Source organism: Dicentrarchus labrax, unplaced genomic scaffold, assembly GCF_905237075.1.
Source record: "Dicentrarchus labrax unplaced genomic scaffold, dlabrax2021, whole genome shotgun sequence".
Taxonomy (NCBI): Eukaryota; Metazoa; Chordata; class Actinopteri; family Moronidae; genus Dicentrarchus; species Dicentrarchus labrax.
This window is the reverse complement of record NW_026136719.1, coordinates 8,512,291-8,533,738: the sequence shown is the minus strand read 5'-3', so window position 1 is coordinate 8,533,738 and position 21,448 is coordinate 8,512,291. Positions and strand designations below refer to the sequence as shown.

The following is a 21,448-nucleotide window of genomic DNA, read 5'->3' as shown; positions in this document are numbered from 1 at the left end:
GACTTCTCTCCCTTATTCAGAGGAGAGACTTCAACAGTTATTTACACATAAAATAATCTCGCACAACTTTAAATAAAAAACGATAATTTCTACACAACAGCTGGTTTGAATTCAGTGGTTGCCGAGCTGGATTCACTTTTAGGATGTGCATGAGTAATGTATGATTTATGGTGCAGTTTTAGCACCTGGCGTTAGGGAAATAAGCTGAAGCATATTAGCTCTGACTTTGCCCTGGGACTGGATGACTGCTGTCACCATGTCTGACAAACCAGGCGCCGCTGCAACAAATCAGTCTCCTCCCAATCCCAGTCAATATAATGAGACCAGACCTGCAGGCAGCTAGAGGTGTGTGTGTGAGTGTGTGTTCTTGCTTGCACAGAGGGATGGGGGAGGAGAGAGGAGGAGAGAATACTCAAGAGATTAGAGATTTATTGATTACCCTTTGCAGTGTCTCTCCCTTCCTCCTTCTTCCCCGGGTCTTCCATTCTCTCTCAGTTTATTTATAGAGGGTTGTAGAGGGCAGTGTTTTTGGCTCTGCAGTGTGTTACAGACTTCTAGTGACTAGCCTCCTCTTAAAACATCATTCCAGAGGTTTATCGAGTGCACCAACGTCATTATAATGGAAGGAGAACATGAAGGCAATAGGCTCTTATATCAAGCAGGCCCCCTCCTCTTTCAGTCTTTATAAATGTGCCACGATGTCTCGCACAGCTGCACTTTGTATAATGTTAAAATGTAAATTCAAGAAGCACCCTGCCTTAGCAGCTCTGATGGGCATGAAAAAACAGCAAAATGTAGACATGTAGATGATTGTGCTTGCACTGTTTGATAATGACGTGTTTAGAATATGAATGAATGGGAGTGCAGGGGGTGGCAGGGGTGGACAAGGGTGCGGGGGCAGGTATTGGTTCAGACTTGGCAGTTTGTGTTTAGATTCACTGGAGGCTTCAGGCTTTTCACACAAGCATGTGTTGGCACTGGTGGTTTCCCATAGAGGCAGACTTGCTGTATAATACAGACTTTCACTATTGAATCTTATCCTCAAAAGCAGTATGAGCTGAAAATATTAGACTTGTTCTCCCAGGAAAAACAACAGCATCAGGCATTTCCGCAAATGCCCAAAAATGACATATGTTGCCGTTCGAGTCACAAAGCCCTTTAACTAAACCGTAACCACAGCGCTTTGACGTCACAAAACATGTATTTGTTCATTTGTTTTTGATATTTCAAAATTTGGTACCATTGACAGTAGTGGACAGAGCTTCCACATCTGTGCAGTTAAACCAACACAGAAGTGTCTTGAACCTGCAATATTTCTAATGGAGAACGGTTTCCTAATGAATTTATGGTCTCAATTGCTAGTTTCAAGTCTTCTTCCGTGCAGTATGATGTTGATTTTGTAAATGATGGTCCAATTTAGAGTAACAAAGACGATAAAGCAGGGTATGTTTTAGGGCGTGGCTACTTTGTGGTTAACAAGTCATTCTCACCATCCACAAACACACAAACCTCTGTGTCAAACTACACAATGCTAAATGCATATGATTCAAGATTATGTTACTGCATTGCTTATTTCTTACCTACAATATTTTTAGAAACATATTTTAGTGTATTGTTTATCTGTAATATGATAACATGGCTAGTACTTCCTTCTTTAAGAGTCCCCTACCACAGTCACACAATAATAAGACAGAGGAACATAGGCGAGTGAAGGGAGATCATGAGTTTGTCGGGGCTTGTACCTGTCAAGGGAGACACCAAGCCTCGATCCAAACACCCTGCAGGTTTAGAAATTGCCTATTCTCCATCTTGGCAACAAATGCCAGATTTAGACAATGCCTGGAGCCCAAAAATATTATTTAAATGTGTCCCAAACTTACAGAGTGGGAGTGGGAAGATTACGGCGAGGTGCTACACAGCACAATGGAGGATACACAGCAATATTTCTCAGCTTTCACTTGTGCGAGAGCTGCTACAGTATGATTTTTATCATAGAACATCAAAGCACCTGAGGGAAAGTATATTTATTTTATCCCACTGCACCTTTCTAATAGATTGGAAGATATTAAGTGTCTGACTACAGATGCCTTTTTGCAATTCTTTGTAGAGCACAGATAGATAAGTTAGTGAAGATGCTGTCAGCCCCAGCAGAGCAGCCGGGGTTAAAAATCTATGTAGTTAATTAAATAGAAAATGGCAACGTGAATATACTTCACAGTCAGATGCAGATATATTCTCCAGGACAAATGTGTTAGTATGGATTTTGGATGGGCAAAAGACATCTGCAGTGTTGTTATATTTACCGAGCTTCACTCCCATGTGTATTCAGTAATGGGTATCTTAACGCAGTTTTAAAGTTGAGATTTCATTTGGATGATAAACAGACTGTAATCCTCTAATACACACATGCTCACACACACAGCACCTTGGGAATAAACTACCAGCAGCACAGTTTGACCCGCTAGGTTAAATACCTTTTTTGATTTACATACTGGGGGAAAATGGAAGAGAAAGTGGAACAAGACTAGCTAGATTTTTTTTAAATTCCAGGAGGCTTGTAAGTTAGAGCTCCAGTAATAGTCCTGGCTGTTTGTAAATTCGAAGAAATTATGAAACTGAAGTTTTTACCATTGCTGCACTCTTTCTAAGTTTAGATGGGAGTATCATCTAAGTGGCTGCAATGGAAATGTAAAATGTACTAAATGGAAAGAGAGATGTGGGAGCTGGGAAGGAGGTGTGAGGGATTAGAGTGACTTTAAATCAGATTGCCACGATTCAAGATCACAAGATCATTTGCTGCACAAGTTACAAATTCTGCTCACTGTAACTCTCTGCTCTTCTTCTCAAACATCCTTTAACTACCTCATTCTGCTGACCAGACCAGACTGTATGACTTTTAAGACTTCTTCCTCCTGTGAGGGGAGAGCAACTGATTTCCAAGCTGAGCAGAAGCTGTCAGGCTTTTATGGGGAAAAGTAGGTCAGCGTGTAAGTGCCAAGTGTGCCCCTTTATCCAGGTATGGAGTGGCTAATACAAGCAGTGAGAGGTAACACTGTTGACTGTCTGTGAGCTTGCCAGGATTCACGAGATGCTGAAATCTCAGTCATGGGGATGTTGGGATGTCAGAGGCAGGCGGCAGGCACTCTCATACACTGGTGTGTATGTGTATTTATTTATGTTTGTGTGATGGTAGGGAGCTAGATAAAATAAAAAATATAAAAATAAAATAGCTGCAAAACACAAACTGAGTATCTAGTGGTAGAAAAAAGTACATCAACTTAAGTACTCTACTTGGTTATAGTTTGAATGTACTTGTGCTTTACTTGATATTTTCCATCTGTTCTACATGTCAGAGGTGATATTATAGTACTTTTTACTTGACTACATTCATCTGACAGTTGTTCTTTTTAGTAACTTTTCAGATTAAGATTTGACATTAAGAAACATATGATAAAATGATAAAATACAACACTTTATTTTATATTCAACCAGGGGTTCCAACCTTTTTGCCTTGTGACTACTTACAAAAACATAGTGCCTGGTTGGAACTCTTTGTCATTTTTCAGAGCTTTTAGCCATACCACAATGAGACATTTCTACTCTTAACTTCTCAGATGGTTTGATTTAAATAACTGTTTAAAGAGATAAAATGATCCATTATTTCACACACAAACACACATGCATCCTTTAATCTTCCCATGACCCCTCAGATTTATCCTATAGGTTGGGAACCACTGGATTAACTACCAAACCGTATATAAAGTATTTAAATCTATCTCCGCTTCAAACAAATACGAAAATAAATGCTGCTTAAACATTGGTAATACTAAGGGTAGTTGAAAAGTTGCCTTTTTCCAGTACATTTTGCACATAATTTTTTGAAGGCAGAACATTAATTTATAATAGAGCACTTTTACACTGATGTATTAAACTTTTATGTAAGTGAAGGATCTGAACACTTTTCCACAGCGAATACCGCAAGATAAGTGTATGGGAATGTAATAAATACTATGGATGGATTAGTTAATGCTTCAGGTGTTTTGGGGGATGGGTTTTCTTTCATTTTTAAAATTTTCTACACACTTAGTGGAAACTCTGTTACTTGCTAAGCAGTTAGTAAAGCCCTAAAGGTTCCTTTCTTCCTCACAGTCATGACTAAAGAATAAGTGATATTATTCATAATGATAAGTTGTCATGGTTAACCTGTCTGTGGCTATCCTTGATGCCACACAGCAAAAAGGACTCGCTCTCTCCTTTGTGTGACGAGAATCAGCTTGATCAGTTAGCTTTTGTTCAGTATTCCAGTGTCAGATGAAGTGGTGGCTTTCAAAGTCTGCAGAATGTAGCCCTGCTTCATTTAACCAGCTCTCTCTGACTTTCAGAGACCACAATACTCGTTGAAACGTAAGATGCATCTCATTTCATTTTTACGTCAAGCGCCTCAGCGCTCGGAGTAAAAAAGTGTCAAGAAACTGACAAACTTAAAACATTGTTTTTCCACTTAAAATCTCAAGTGCTTCAATTTCCTTTTGGTCAACAAGGAAAAACCAAGACTAAGCTGGATCATTTTAAAATACTGCTTGTTGATTAAAAATGTAAATGGTGTAACACATCTTAAGAGTTACACAAGCAACTGGGTCTGAATAAAATACTAAAAATGAATTCAAGAACTATGTCTGATCAGTGTTTCTTGTGAGATGAGAGGTTCGCTGTGGGAGCAATGCTGTCTTTTTGTATAAATGTTACTCTGCATTTTTCTGGTGTAGTGTATGAACTACCCTGCTGACTATCAGGCTGTGGCTATGGCTGTATCCTCACTACGTGTCAAATTTCTAAACTATGATAATCTGGTCACAGGTTACATCTCTCACCTGTGTCCAGGCCCCACAACAACCATGTGTGTACTGAGCACTGTTAGGGTCGTAATTTATTACAGATTACTTGTTACAATTAAAGTAATACATTACTTTATGCCCTGTAGAAACTATGGCTTTATAGTAGACAGTTTATTTGAGGTGTTGATCACTAAAGCAGTGGTTAGGTATACTTCATGAGGAGTCTTGTCAGACAACCTGTACTACAGACTACCTCAGAGTCAGCACAAGACTGCCCCTCTGAAGACCTTGTAGGGCAACAGCTCGGGATCTCCATATCTGACCTGAATTTCAAATACTCAAGGACTCCAGTATTGGAGTTAAAGGAAGTTGTATCTTACTCAGGTGATTGTTGCGCAAACATAAGTTTAAAGGCATGTTTAATTATTTTTGGTTCAACTCTGATTGGTGCATGTAGGTGATGATGATGTGACATCAGTTGTTTGACAGTGAAATAGCTGTGGGCAAATATTCAGTCTAGATGCTTGTTTAATAAATGATCAAACCACAGCTGTGTGGCTGTAGATTGACAGGAAAGGGGGAGAGAGAGCGAAAGAGAAGATGACATGGAGCAAAGGGCAAGAAGTCAGATTCGAACCCATGGCCGCTGCAGCAAGGACTCAGCCTTGATACATGTGAACTATAAGGCTGACCCACAGATTATGAAGTAATTTATCCAATTATTTTATTATTTTTCAATTAAGATTATAATTCCTAATGTATCTTTGTCGGTCCACAATTAATTTGTAGTGACTTTACTAAACCTTATCCATTTTTTTCTTTATCACATATTCTGTCAGGTTTTCTGTTGTAGACCTACTTAAAAGGGCCTTTAGTGTATCAGTGTAATATTACTTCGATTGTATAACACTATATCCTCCCAGCTTTTATTAAATTTGATCTCACCAACTCTATTAGTGCTCCCTGTGCAGAGGTTCTGTAAATAAAAGAAGAAAAGGTTTGTTTGTTGGATGAGGCAGTCAGAGGCGGGAATGGATTAGTCAAACTTGCCTACTGTCAGAGGAATAATCATAACACACCCACACCAGGTAAATCCACAGCGACAGTGCAGCACTTAGGACTCCTGGCATTGTTGGGACACATCTTTGGCTGTGGTATAAAAAAGCTTCTGCCAGTTACCACCCTTACACATGAGTGTGCTGTGAATTCAAATGGATACATCTGGAAATTAACCAGAGATGTGACCTGCCAACAAACTCCTTCACAGTATGCCATAGCACAGTGTTACTAGCAACAGGAATTAGGAGCCAAATGCAGACAAACCATGTGGCAAAAACAACAATTTGGCCAACAAAGAGGGTGAGCAGTCTATAAAGAGTGATTAGGAGAACAACAAGTTGAAAATCAGTGTATCGCTGCACAGCTGTGTGGTGTGTTGCATTCATAAATACACCAAGCGGTTGATGTTATGGTGTACTGACCACACCTTTGAGTACACCTCTACATAAGATGACAACAAAAATGGGTCAGTGAACTTCTTCTAATACTTAAAGAGCTCCACCTTCAATTTCTGCTAGAACCATCTTTCGCAGCATATTTAAAAAATGGAAGAGGTGCGAATCAGCTTGTCTTTAATTTGTTAACAAAACCATGACAGAACCAGAGGTACCAGAAATAGCCCCTCCCACCTCCCTCTACAGACCCACCCAGTGGTGTAGTGGTGCCTGGAGAAGTTGGTATACTCTCAATTTATGCCTCAAATTTTTCTTCTACAGCAGGCAGACAAGCAAAGGATACACACGCTGTGTTATAAATAGTTACAGGTAAAACTACTCTTGCATATTTAGCTCACTCAAAAATGTGCTGTTAGTACGCACGGCACTTAACTGCTGCTTGACTTCAGGGACGAAGGATCATTATGAAATCACATTTTGCCACAGAAGAGTTGCAGATTTTGCAATCAATAGAGTGAGACAACCACATAATTTTGCATTTTGAGTGAAGTATTCATTATTCCTTACTCCATCCACTCATGACAATTATTATTAAACTATGTTGTGCCTTGACCATCCTAGGGGGTAAAACAATTAAGCTTGCAGAATACTATTGAATGATGTGCATCAGAGGGGATTTAGAAAAGGGTATACCCAATGCCAGCTGAAAAATAGGTGGGTATACTCTGCATACCTGAGTATACCCTGCACTACATTACCAAACTGTCCAACAACAACAGGAATTACATCACATCATGGTAGCTTGGAGTTCTCTTTACTTAAAAGTATAATAATTAAACAAAGATGTGCATATATGAACTGATGTATGTGGAAAATTGTCAGATGACCAGCAGAGGAGGGAAAACTAAAGGGGGCAACTAGTGGACAGGTGAGGAATTGCAGAGTCCAAAAGGTTGGAGGGAGACTTTGTCACAATGCACATAAACCTACAGGCAATGTGGACTGTAATCTGTGTTGCTTTGTGCCATGAATTGCAGAATTCCAGCAAAGCAAATAAATCAAAGAAGATCAGATAAGAGATTTGTGGGATGAGATTTCTGTGTCCCTAAAATTGCTCGACAAATCTCTTTATATAAGGATTGGATATATTTTTTATACGACACCAAAGCTGACACATATTTATTTTGTAGGAGGGACTATACTTGCAGTAAAATGTGTATTTTAATTAATTCTAACACACTGTTTTTTATTTTATAAGAGTTTAAGTCACATTCTCTCGTGTCCTCATAACGCAAACATTCACAAACGATTTATTGTTGGTTGTACTTTCCAGGCTTTTGCATTTCAAAATGTTTGCAGAGTGACAAGATTATGGATGAATTGTAACAGGTTTATGTAAATCTTAATACAGCCCCACTGGAATGTAGAATTCTGTCAAGAGTGTCTTTGGTGTCTGAGATTTACAGAGCAACTTCAACCTTTTCCTTCATTTTTGTCAAATGAGTAAAACGGGTTGACACTTTCTACGTCAATTAACCTTATACTCAGTGGATTTAAAACAGCCTGTTATGCCTTTTACATCTGTGATGGGAGTATAATACCTCCTGCTAAAATCCAGATCAGTGTGACGTGAATGCATTTCACTGCGCCATTATTGACTCTTTGATTTAGGGCTCACACATGAGCTGTGCTACTCTGAGTCATGAAGAACATGCTATTGCCTTCATGTGGTAAACAGAGAAGTGTGTTTTTGTCATCTTCTCCTGCTTGTCAAAAATGTTTCTCAAAATGAACAGATGTGTTGAAAATGGGGGTAGCTGTAAATAAATGAAAAATTAATGAGGAGGTAATTTTAAATTAGTTCAAATTAATTAATTTGTCTTTGCAATAGACTTCAGGTGTGAAACTTGATTGGTGTTAATAGGGTCCCACTGATTCAGGAGGAAAGTTACACGCTTGAACTAAATATGCCATGTTTTCAATTACCAATTTTATTTGGGTAACATATGTTAAACACATTGGCTTAAACATGCTAGTTTGTCATAATTTCATCAGCTCTCATTAAAATACTCTGCTGGTGACTTCTATCTGAGGCGCTGATAGCTGTATAGGTTTGAGTTTGAGTTGAAGCATCTCTCTGCTGTAGCTCTGAGAAAACCAGAGAAGACGATGCTGGAGGGAAATTTGGTGTTTGCGCTCGCGTTAGCAACAAGGGGCAGGATGTTTATCATCTTTAAATTCCCAAACTGGAGGCAACAAACTGCCTAAGGTTTACTGTTTACACAATGGCTTACCAACAGAAACACAATTTTAGCAAAAACATGCATGATTTGGGCTTATTAACTTTTATTTTATTGTACTGTTTGGAATGAGAGGTTTGAAAGTTTTGAGCACTCACATGGCTTGAAGGTTGATACTAAAGAGTGCTCCATGTCACATGAAAAAAAAGGAGCACAAAGACATAACAGCATTAAAAGGAGGAACACTGACATGGCAATACATAGTCACATTGAAATTTAGATCATTCGATGGTATAATGCACAATATATAATAACATGTTAATGATACAGATACATAAAATGCTATAGATGTTACATGTTAATGTGCACAGGAGGTATAATCTAAAACCAGATTATATAAAAGAAACTGTTTTTTTTCTTTTTGCTGTTGCATGTAAAGGATCTGAGACAGCTCTCACAGAGCAACATTTTAAACTCCTACTAGGGGGTGACCACGACTCTCAAGGATGGCATTTGCCTTGCTGAGCAAATGCCCTTCAAAGATATCAGCCAGCTGAGCCCAACTCAAGTGATCTTCAACCTTCAAAAATCACTCCCATCTATTTATATTGAACATAGTCTGGTTCCAAACTATTTTCGAAAATCAATAATCATGTCCTTGGTTTTTGAGACATTCAAAGGTTGTCCCACCAGAGCACATATTAACTCTAAAAAGTTCTGTGTTCATCGTCTCCCTCAAATAGAAGTCTGCGAATGAATGAAACTTTACAATAAACAGCACACTTTGTAATAAAACTGTTTTCCTGCTGACTATGACAGTCATTTGAATATAAAACTTGAAAGGAGAGAGTGCTTAGCCCTCAGCAGAGCTGATGAAGAGCTTCTCTGCAGGTTATTTTCAAACATCATAACCTGTGAGTAAGAAAATCTGCTATCCTGCCAGTTAAGTTCATATTTTGCTTGTGAGTGTTGAAGCTATACAGCTAACAACTGTGGTGTGATTGTGTTAAAGACTGATTTAAAAACTCAATAATAAGAGCCGTGTATGAGTCTTTAGACCATCTACATTACTGGTGTAAATATAATGTCGCCCAGCCTGTCCCCCTATTTAAGTCAATAGTAATAGATTCATCACCTCCACAATGTTGTCCCAGAGAAATCATTATTTTCTTTTTTCAAGTGCCTTCATTAATTATCATGTGAAGGGTTAAAGGGTCTTCCTGCTACAGTAGAGACATCTTAGAAATAAAAAACTCCTATCTATCACATTTGCCTGGGGACTCAATGGCATCCTGGTTACTCAGGATAATCCACAGATATCGCTATAGACATTTCAACTGAAGTATTTTATACTAAAGGTATATATTGGAAAAGCAACTGTCCACAGACCTCACTGTGGGACAATGCTTATGTTTTTTATGATGCTTTTGAGTCTTTCAAATATACTTTTTCATTGCTGTGAGCCACAAATGAAATCCCATTTGTCTCCACTGAACACAAGCACAAGTCTCAGTGGCAGAAATTTCAACACCTCAGGAAATACAAAAACATTATCTGCATGGCTAGATACTACTAGCAAGTGGGAAATTGTTGTGATTTGGCTGAGATTACTTATATCAGCAAATTAGTATTAAAACAGCATGTTTCCCAATTTGACCCAATTAATGTACCATAGGGTTTTTAAAACACTGAGGTCATGAGTTCAATGCAGCAAAAAACAATGTTTAAGATATTTGAATCTATTGTATCTGCATTCCCCCCCCCCCAACATCAAGGTCTAAATTCAACTTCAAAATCTTCTCCACAATTCCAGGAGTAATGGTGGGAAAATGCTGAATCGTTTTTTTGGTAGTGAAGTTGTTAAATTTAAACACGTTTAGGCTGAACAATAGTGGAATCAGGAAGCAAAATATCCATAATGTCTTTAATGTAACTATCCCTACTTTGCTAAAAAAAAAAAAAACAGAGCTATATAAATTATCATGACCTCAGTTTCCTCATTGACTTCAACAATGACCCTCATCTTTCTTTAATCATAACCAAGCAATTTCCTAAACCTGATGGCAGATCATATTCTCATATAAGTCTTATTTGAAATATTCATTGTTTGTTGTTACCTTCTAAATGGCCTGTCTTGTAAATCTGTGAATGAGAACTTGTTGTTTTCAGTAGGAATTATGCAAGGCTTTGCTTTTCACACTGTGGTATGTACTGATGGTGGAGATTTTTATGTAGAACAAATATATTATCAAGCTGTTAACTTCAGCCACGATCTGCAGCCACATGGCAGAGAGTTTTATGTTGGCAGCCCTGCCTTGTTCTCAAAAGTTGCTCAGTACTGACACCCGAGAAGTGTGTGGGCTGGGTGTAGGTATAAATAAAAATGTCAGATGTAAACATTAACCAAATGAAACATGTCGACCCTCAGAAATGATACAGACACGCCTTGGGCCAATACAGTCTGACAGAAGTTATTAACTCTCCAAGTTTTATTAAAATTAAACTTGTGAGTAGCTGTTATGGCCTTTCAAAGTTTAAAATATTGAAGTTTAATTGTGCCTCATCAGGTTAATCAGTTAAAAGTTCCACCCAGTTACAAAAAGAACTCTGTGTAAAATGAAATGGTTGCTCGTAGTGCCGAACCCACTGAAAATTACCAGCTCTGGATAGATTTGAGCCACCTTTAACTCATTGTTTTGGTTCTCAAGCATGTATATTGTATGATTGAGCCCCTTAAGGAACCATCCCTCCCATATAAAGCTATAGGCTTTCTTTTCAAGAAAGCAGCTTAGACAAGTCAACCGTTCATTACTTGACTAGGACCAAAAGCCAGAAGGCCAAAGTAAACGAGTAGCTGGTGGAGGAAGTCAAACATCTACCAGTTAAAGAGCCAGATATGTTTCTCCAAAGCTGGTTTAGACCAAGAAAAATGACAGAATCAGTTGTTTCAGCCCAAAAAACAACAAGATCAGATGGATCAACAAGCCTTAACCTAAGCCTAATACCCTAATTTTTTCTTAACCCTAACCAACTCGCTTGTCTACTAACATAACCAACAAGCAAATCTTTATAATAGTACATATGTAAAGGCTTTAGAAGGCACTGATGATGTTGTAAATATTGACTTAACGTACATTGATCAGGTGGCCAGAATCACCCAATTTAGTGTTGTTCAGCATTGTCTGAATTTTAAAATAGGCACTGGTGTTGGTATTCTTTGGTAGATTGTAGAGTTAGTTGGGTACAGGTGTTTCTGACCTGGACTTTTAGAATGCTATCCTTATATTAAAGTCACTGTGTACAACATATGTAGAAACTATTAGTAGATGTGGAAAATGTGAAAAAATGCAACTTTTCAAAAGACACCTTCCTGCCCCCCACCAACCAGATCTGATATAAGTTGACTGAAAACACGAGACCAATCACAAATCATAGTAATTATTTTATACTTTACCTTTGTTCTTTACATTGTACTGTACGACTAAAGATGTCCTAATCAATATTGTTATGTTCAGTAAAGGCTAATATAAATAATATGGGTCATAATAAATCAAAATCCAGTCCTTTCATTACAGTGTCCTACTGTGTTTTGGCTTAGTTGTGCCAAATTTAGTGGGCTACAGCTGTTATTTCAGTCTGTCAGATACATATGTGATCAGCATATATTCTGCTGCTGTAAATATAAGGAGGACTTGGATCAGGATCAGGGCCAAAAAAAACCCAGACAGACATCTGTAATTGTAACACATTACCCCAAAGAGTGGTGGTCAGATTTAGAACTTTGACCCCAATCAATTTTGCTCTTGAAACAAGAAGACTGTGCAGAAATATATCCTACCCTCCGGGTTTTTCTACCACTTCCATAAATCAAATGCATTGCAAAGGTAATACAGATGTAAAGTATAAAATATATCAAAAACCAACAACCTTTAAACCTTATCATCAGGCTACAACCATTAGAATAGATTTAAGAACCATGAATTCTCTCTTTTGGGACAAACTGAATACATGATTCACACATCAAAGCAGCAGAAAGAAATAATACATGGAGCATGTAAATTCATTCCTTGCTGTGGTACCCATGAAAACCCCTTTTCGGCTAATCTTTGGTCCTGAGAGCTTCAACTTCTATTCATGTATGTATAAGAATTCAGGTTATGACCGTAATCATACTAATATAATTATACCAATATGCATTCCTGACCCGGGCTCTGGATGGAGTTCTCATAATTGCAATGAGACCAGAGCACCAGTCATGTACTGTGAATGTATTCATTAAAACATCCAACTGTGTTATACATTGCAAACCCAGGAGTCAAGTACATCTACTGCGCATGTATATTTTATTGGGGAAATCAGTCAGAGAGACGTCCTTTCATCACTGTATCATCAAAAAGAAATGATAGTAGATACCTCTGCTCCATAGTGGCATCTTTTGTACTGTTTCTGATGCAATAAAGACAGTTAAGTTAATGGCTATTTATTGAAGAAAAATGTATGTTCACATCAGAGGCTTTGTTTCAAATGCTGCTTCCAGATGGCTGCATCAATTTAAACACTGCAAATCTGTGTGACTGTAAAGATTTAAGCTGCTTTTTGGGAGAGGGTGCTAATTGTGATCAGAGTGAAAGTAAAACTCCCTGTAAAAGCTGTTACATGAAAGGATTTTTGAGAAACTTCAAAATTAACTGCACAAACAAGACCACACTTTGGAAACTGGGGTGATTAAATTTTGGTAGAAGATTGCTTCATTATAATATTAAATCTTTTGGTCAGAGTTCTAGTGTAACGATTTTACAATTAATTGATCGGTTGATAGGGTGAAAATGGCCAACAATTGCTGGTTTCGGCTGTTCAAATGTGACGATGTCTGGCTTTTCTCTGAATTATTTTCACATTTTGGACTTCTGGTCAGAAAAAAATATATGATATGATATTGATATTAAATATGTCACCTTTATCTCTGTGAAATAACAATGGGTATTTTTAGATAGATTACTATGATGGCAATAATCTATAAAAATTACATGTTTACAATATACTACTATATATTATGATACATGGTATATATCTCCTAATGTAAATGTGATGGCAGTTTCTGTAAAACCTCCAAGACAACACTGAATGGAAAGGCTGCTGCAGTACAAGGTCAAATATGCACAGAGAGCAATCAAGGCTGCATCTGGGGATCTATAGAGGATTTTGTATGCTGTACTGATGGTAAAGCCCCTTTGAGGAAAATATTTGATTTGTGATATTGGGCTATATAAATGAAATTCCCCCGACTTGACTAATATATGCATAACTTAATAATCATGCACAAAGAAAATAAAATCAGTTCCATAAACCATAAAAAAGACGAATGGGCCAATTTTAAATTGCTGAGGAGATTCTTCTCATATGAGATCAGCCTATAAAAATATTTTCCCCTCGCCGTGCGGGGCATAAGAGGTTAAACAATACCCTCATACTGTACTACCATGTGTATCACCATGTAATAAATCATATAATAATCAAACCTATATAAAATTTATATTTTTCAACTTTCATTAATGCAGTGTGCTTTACATACAGCATATGAGCAAATTGGAATTAAATGAGAGTCACAAAAGGAAGTATTGTATATGCTTTTCTGCTGTAGGACATCATAAAATAGGCAGCAGAAATCGAATAAATGATGAGAAACTAATGAGAAATGTCAGTAGGTAATTCACTAGTGAATCTGGGACTACACTTCTGCAAAGACACACGTACATGTGTCACTCTACATGTTAACCCACGCAGATAAGGGTATTGTGCACTGGATTAAATGAGCACAAATATGGTTCTATCCAAGGTGGCGATACACTTGTATTTGTCAAAGATATGCAGATTACTGACTGGATCTTTGACAGATTTGATTTATTTTTATTTTTATAGGATATGATATACAGATCTGGATACAGATCCATAAACTTGTATACCATTGGATCTTTCTGGATACAGGTCATTTTTGTCCCGTGGTGGGTAACTGTAGATCATACACACCTCCCACATCTCATCAAGGATTTGCACGCCAAACAAGCTGATTATTTAATCCAACTCTTGTCGGAAGGTGCGTAGAAATTGAGAAGAGAAAAATAACAAGTCAGTAGAGAACAGTCTCCAAACAACCTTCCACTCACAATAGTCATTTCAGGCTTCAACAACAACATAAGTTTTAACTGATGCAGAGAGAACAGAAAACACTCATCTTCCTTCAACTCCTCATTGCTGCTGTTCTCAGACGTGCCACCACTGCCTCTGCACCAGATGTCAGATATTATGCTAGCATGTGGCCCTTTCTATTACGGTCCTGTTACATTTAAATAAAGTGTTAGCAGATCTGTTAATTTTTCTAATTTGACAAAAACAGCTGGATGATCCCATTGGTACGGTGATATATTTCTATATATATATATGTATAGCTATTCAATTAGTAAATATGAATCTGTCTGCGGTTGATAATTCCTTGTAATTTTTCGGAGGACTTGGGTTGATGCGGATAAACGTGTCTTGTATGTCTGTCGAGTCTGAACTGTCCCCATGTTGTTTTATCCTTCCCTCCAATAAGTTTAAAAATTTGACCTCAAAAATGTTCACCACCATCAATTCCCGGAGTTCCCTTTTTATCCTTCACCCTTCTTACTGTGGCCAATCTTCATTAGAGAATATACTCTGGGGCGTCATAAGGGTCCATTGTGAGTGACAGTGACCCAAAGACCCTTAATTTGCAAGCTGCTGAAATCTCCCAGCCATGTTAGATAGTGCCTCAGTGAGTGGAACATGAGTGCTTTTTTATTTCCGCCTTGCCCTACTTCTAGCTCAAGAGCTCATTAAATAAGGTCTTGTGTTAAAGCTGGAAATAGAAAGAAAAGATGGTGGGAAAACAATAATCGTGTATCTAGCCATGTAAATCTCATTGTTTTTTGGGTATCTTGTCAAGTGGCCGTAGAGTGTGTGTGAGAGTGTGTATGATGGTTTCCTATAGGTACTTTGTTATTATGTGTCTCTCAAGGCAAACATGCTGTGGCTCAAAAAATTCAAAGAAGAAAAAAATAGGATCTATGCTGGCTTTTGACTGCAAAGAGTGCATATTTCCTCCCAGAATGGCTGAATTCTTCAAATAGTGGCACTGACTGACTGTAATTGGCCTCATATATTAAAAACCTAACCTCTTTAGTGAAGGTGAAAATTAGTCTAATATCACAATTCAGTATATTTAATGGGAAATTCATACTCACTTTCTTTGAAATATGTTCAAGGAATTAAAGACTGTGAGAACCAAAACAGTTATTACATTAGTGCTGTGGGCCAACCCAGTCTCCTCGAAATTAAGTTAATATTGAACTAATTTGCAACAGCAAATAAGTTCTGAAGGAAATTTAATACCAACCAGATTATGTTAACTACAAGAAATGTCGTTCATCAACGTATCCGACAAGTCAAAAAAATATTGATGAACGTATCAGAAAAATGTTCTTTCTTTAATTTGTTCAAATACAATATCAGCTGGCAGCAACTACAGCATTATTAAACATCTTCATGGTTATATGTAGGAACTGGCAGCACTTTGTTATGGTTTTGGTCTTGGACTTTGGTCTTGGTTCATGGTCTTTGTTTAATAAATACAAGGTCTGCAGTGACATGAATCATGAAACACAACATGATTATCACATTTCGCCTAGTGTGAAAGCTGTCAGTTGGAGTAAACTGGAGTGAGGCCTCTGGAAAAGGAACATCTCCAAACCAAACTCTGGTGCATTGTGCTTGTACTGAACACGTGGTTTCACATGAATTTAAAGATTATTACTCAAAATACTAAAAATATTACTTTTAAGCAAACAATGTCCAACAAAATCTGTTCAAGCAACCTACATAATTATGCAATATCATTTGGTAAACATGCTAACACGTCAGGACGAGTACAGGAATTTTCCCTGATACATTAGAAAGATGAAAGAACAGTTTCTCATTAAAAAGCGAGTAGAGAAATCGACTACACAGTAACTACCCCTCCTATAATAGTACTGCACAAGTTGCCCCATTTTCATCCTGTTTCTACACACTGATCATTATTCATCATATATAAGGTCCAGTTGCAGTAAGGACTAATAATACTCATAAACAGTTGTGCCTTTGTGAGCTGTAACACCAGAGAAGTCAGATACACACAAGATGAAGTGATGTGCTACATGACTTTGCTGTGAGTCACCGGTATTTGATTTTCCCACATGGGTTCATGTAACGCTGATGATGCACACAGCTCTTGCTTTGTTTGTTGCGTGAATATGAAGCACATTAAAAAGCAACAATCTATTATTTATTGAATGTGAGAGTCCATTCATTATATTGTTTTTCTTTGGTAAGGAACTGAACTACAGGTGTAAAAACGACCTTAAAGGAATAATTTGATGATATAATAAGCTTATTCGCTTTCTTACTGGGAGTTAGATGATACCACAGTTAATGTGTAGCTACAGCCAGCAGTGGGTAAGCTTAGCACCACTAAAGCTCACTAATAATCACGTTATATCTCGTTAATGTCAAAAATCTGATTCCAGGGACTTGCTGAGACCAGTTGCCAGGCAACCAGTGAAGATTTCAGGAAGTTATTGCTTGCTGGGAAGAAATAGTCACAACTTTCGCTTTGGTTTTCATACAGCTTAAGTAAACACGGTATGACATGTTAATTAGTGAGCTTCAGAAGTGCTAGTTGACGGATTTTGTAATCGCGGCAAACAGCCAGGCTAACCACCTGTTTCCAATCTTAATGCAATGAAGCTAACAAGGCGCTATGATAAACACATTTTCCCAAATGAAGAACTGTTCCTTTAAACTGGGTTTGGAGGCTCAGGTTGTTCTTCTCCACCTCTGTTAATCTTTTATCTTTTATCATTAATTGCCGTTTCCCCTCCTCAGTCTTTGTTCGCTCTCACTGGCATGCAGTTTAAAAAAACAAACCAAATACCACAGCCAGTCTGCACATATTTTTATGCACCGCTGTGTTTGACTATGACAAGTTTGACTGTGTTGTTAGCACACTGACAGCTTTACGCCTCTTTGTGTTTCCCCTGCAGTTGGGAGGATGTGGCATACTAGGGGTGGGAGTCTGGCTCTCAGTGACCCAGGGAAACTTTGCAACCCTGTCATCATCCCTTCCCTCCCTGTCGGCAGCCAACCTGCTCATCGCGGTGGGCACCATCATCATGGTGATTGGCTGTTTGGGCTGTGTGGGAGCTGTCAAAGAGAGCCGTCCTCTGCTGTTGACGGTAAGTCATTTGCAAAGGTAGTTTCTTAATGCTGCTGCTGACTTTAAACAAAAAGCTGTGTTGATGTGATGATGCCACGTTCTCTTATTCCATTTTGTTGTTGTTGACATGATAAATGACATCAATAACATTTCAGAAAGTAATAATCTTTGACATTCTCCTACAGCACGAGTTTCTGTTTTCGTTCCATCACCAATTGATAGGACACACTGGTAATTCAACCAGTGTGTCCTATCAATCCATTTCATGAAAGCTTTTACCTTTGTTGTGAACAGCTGCTGTTTGGGTGAGCTTCACAGAGGACAATATCTTACACACAAGAAGTCTTTCATTTGAGGTTTGTGTGTGATAGAAGCAGAAATGCAGTGTTATTATGAGTCTCAATAATCACTATGGTTTATAGACAAAGGAAAGATTAAGCAGCGCTGAGAGAAACTAAAAACTTCAACACAAAATCTAAGGAAGAAGCACCTTGAGTAGTTAGTTTCCACAATGTGTTCTGGGTTGTTAGACGCGTTGATGAACTATGTAAAAGATGGAAATGTAAAAGTTTTTATATCCGACAGACATTTTAGTGGCTAATTCTAACAGCTAACCTCCCAGCCCCAAATCCTGAAGGTCAGGATTGAGAATATGTAAACTGAAAACATTTATATGATATGTTTAAGTTTAACTGGGACAGTCAGACTATCAGCAGCTGTCCGTTTATACATTTGACAGCCACAGAGCTAGCTGCCAACTGCCCGTCTGCCAAATGACGTTATGTGATCAGTTAACGCCAAGTCATTTATCTAGAGGAAGACCCACCACTGCAAAAAGACTCTCTATCCCTTCAAACGTCAAAATGATACAGTTTTTGAGAGAAACCTTCGATCAAGCTTTAATAGTATATACGTACATGCATGTTAACGACAGCAGAGAGTTTACCTTTGTGGTTCAGTGACAAACGCCCTGCATTAATATTAATTAGCTGCAGCTTATTGCCATCGAAATTGATGGTCGACTAAAATTTTCACCTTCAGCTTGTTAAGACATTGTTAATTATATAAATAATGGCCTGCCTACAGCGTTTTGAGACATTGTTAATAATGTAGATGATGATGTAAATGCCACACTGACACAAACCAATTGGTGACTTGACTAAAAACAATGTCACAGCTCACAGTGACACAAATTTAGTACTGTACGCCCTCTAATATTACACAAACAGCTAAATCCAGGCAAACTACTACTTTGCAGACAATTAACCTCTATTTAATGGCAATAAAGGGGCATTAACAGTTTCTTGCCGTTTTTCCAGTGAACTTGTTGTTGGTTATGTGACTTAGTATATGATGATGCTAGCATGTTAAGTTGAATGCTGTATCAGTGTGTTTTCATACATATAAAAAAATGCAAACCCTCTGACATTTCCCACATGTTGCAATCCAGAGAAACACTGTTTCACTAATTTGAAGGAAAATGGGCAAAACACAGCCAACAGAATACAAATAACAGCCATTATGTATTAAAGAGAATGTTTTCAGTCTTTCTATTAAAATGAAAATTACATTTTAATTTTCCACTGCAGTTTATGGGCCATATGGGGGTCAAGCCTTGTTGTCAAGGCCTCCCCTTGGAAGCACTCGGTTGCTCTTTTACTCTTCAGTTTAATGTCTGGAGATATTTTTAGTAGCTTCGCTAATCTCAGTAGAACAGTCCCCCTGCTCGTTTGTTTGGGGGGTAAACAGCTGTCTCATTCATGATGAAGTACTGACAGCATTGTTGTAATCACAGGAAAGAGCAGTGCAACACATCATGACTACAAACACTACCATTAATATAACCACTCTCAACTAATAATGTATATCTTGTATTATGAAATAATTTCACATTAAGTATCAGTAACACACTTCAATAGGCCTATTATTCATCACAAGTGCTTAAATTGACTCAAAACAAGTGCATATGCAGTACAGTCCATCATGACAATGATTTATAGTAAATTCTGATTACCTGTTTTGCTTGAATAATTGCATTTCAGGTCATCTACTCTCAGCAGTAGAAACGTGGAACCTCCCACTATTCAGCATTCAAATTTATCAAAAAGCTACAAATGCAACGTGGCTACCAACAAGAACACTAAAAAAGTACAGATATTAGCTACAGTTACAGTAAGGACTGTAAGTGGGGTTCCAAACTTTCCTCCTTTTGGTCAATATTACCACTGATATCAATAAAACAGCAGACAGAGATATTTAGTAAATGTAAAAAAGCGCTGTGTGCTATGATGAATTTTGATATGAGTTTACAGCAGGAGTGTCTAACACTTGACTTGCCAAGGGAAAAGACATATATACTTACTAATATGTAAATCAGGGTTTGACATCAAATATCAAACATTTTTATGCTCTAATTTAAACACATTTTGAACTGAGCTCCAATTTCAACCCAGGCATCCCTGGTAAAGTGTGACCTCCAGATCCTTACAAGATTAATAAGTATTTTGATAAACAAACAAGCTCATGTAATCAAGCACAGACACTGCACAGCATTTATCAGAAAGAATAATTCTTGGTGGGGAAATTTTTTTATTAATCATTAGAAAAATGGCACAGCAGGAGAAAGCAATTATGAGCTCTGTGGGAATCAGTGTGAGTGTCGATCATTAGCATGATCCATGACATTTTCCCCACAGTGACCAGACGAATTCCTGCGCTGTGTCAATATAATGAGACCGGGCGAATTATAAGTCTGCTTTAATGAGTGACAGAGCAGCCAGTTCTTCACAGAGATTAGAAAAGACTTTTTTCCCTTCAAATTTCAGGGCTAATTAGCATGTTGATCACTGATGAGGGACACAGAGTATTGCAACATTGCTGTGAGATATATGAGGAATGACTGTTGCGCTCTGTGCTGGCAAACGTATTATTGCCTTTTGTGTGTCTTGTAATTTGTTGCAACAAACATCAGAGATAGTGGTTTACAGTTTTTAAAATATGCTTTCTAAATTCTGTGATCTGAATAACTTCAAAGACATTTTAGCTTTTATATGAATGTAAAACTTCACAGACATTCCTGGTGTAAGCTTCAAGCAGAGGTATTGCAGCAGTCTTTGGACAAAGTTATAGAATATGGGTTGCATATTAGTGTGGAAACAGATCGCTCAAAAAAAGAAGCCTTTAAAAGGCCCTGAAGATATATTTCCTATCATCAGCTGCATACTATGAGCGATGAAGTTATAAAGTTGAAGTTAGAACAATAGAATGGTTAGTTAGAAAGAATATAAAGAGGTATTTCATGTGTTGACGGTTCTGAAAATAAAAGTCCTTTTCATTTTTAGACTATACTGGGTAACTGTTGGAGCTCTTTCAAGGCACGGACAGACACAAAACTCAACATAGCAGATGAGCAATTGGATTACAAAATATCTGGCTGTTTTACAAAAAGACTAAGGCTGCCAACTTAAGGAGAAAAGTCAGACATGACTCCAAAGGTGCACTTTAATTAGTAAGAGACTGAGCATAGAATTTGGTTTTGTGTGCAGCTAACAGCGAGTTTCTAGAGTAACCTGATCAAATATCCAGCCTTTCCACCAGCTTTGGATCCGATCAGACCAATCGTTTAATTATTATGGGGCAGGTTTTATA

At 37.8% G+C, this 21,448-nt stretch overlaps 1 protein-coding gene across 4 annotated transcripts in view; it reads left to right on the top strand.

Annotated features, from left to right (window-relative positions):
- Positions 1-21,448, top strand: part of tspan4a (tetraspanin 4a) — a 118,652-nt gene that overhangs the window by 54,541 nt on the left and 42,663 nt on the right. For all 4 annotated transcript variants that reach the window (XM_051380210.1, XM_051380211.1, XM_051380208.1 and 1 more), the window contains one exon: positions 17,628-17,819. In XM_051380210.1, coding sequence (XP_051236170.1) covers positions 17,628-17,819 — 192 coding nt within the window. The remainder of the gene's footprint in view (positions 1-17,627; positions 17,820-21,448) is intronic.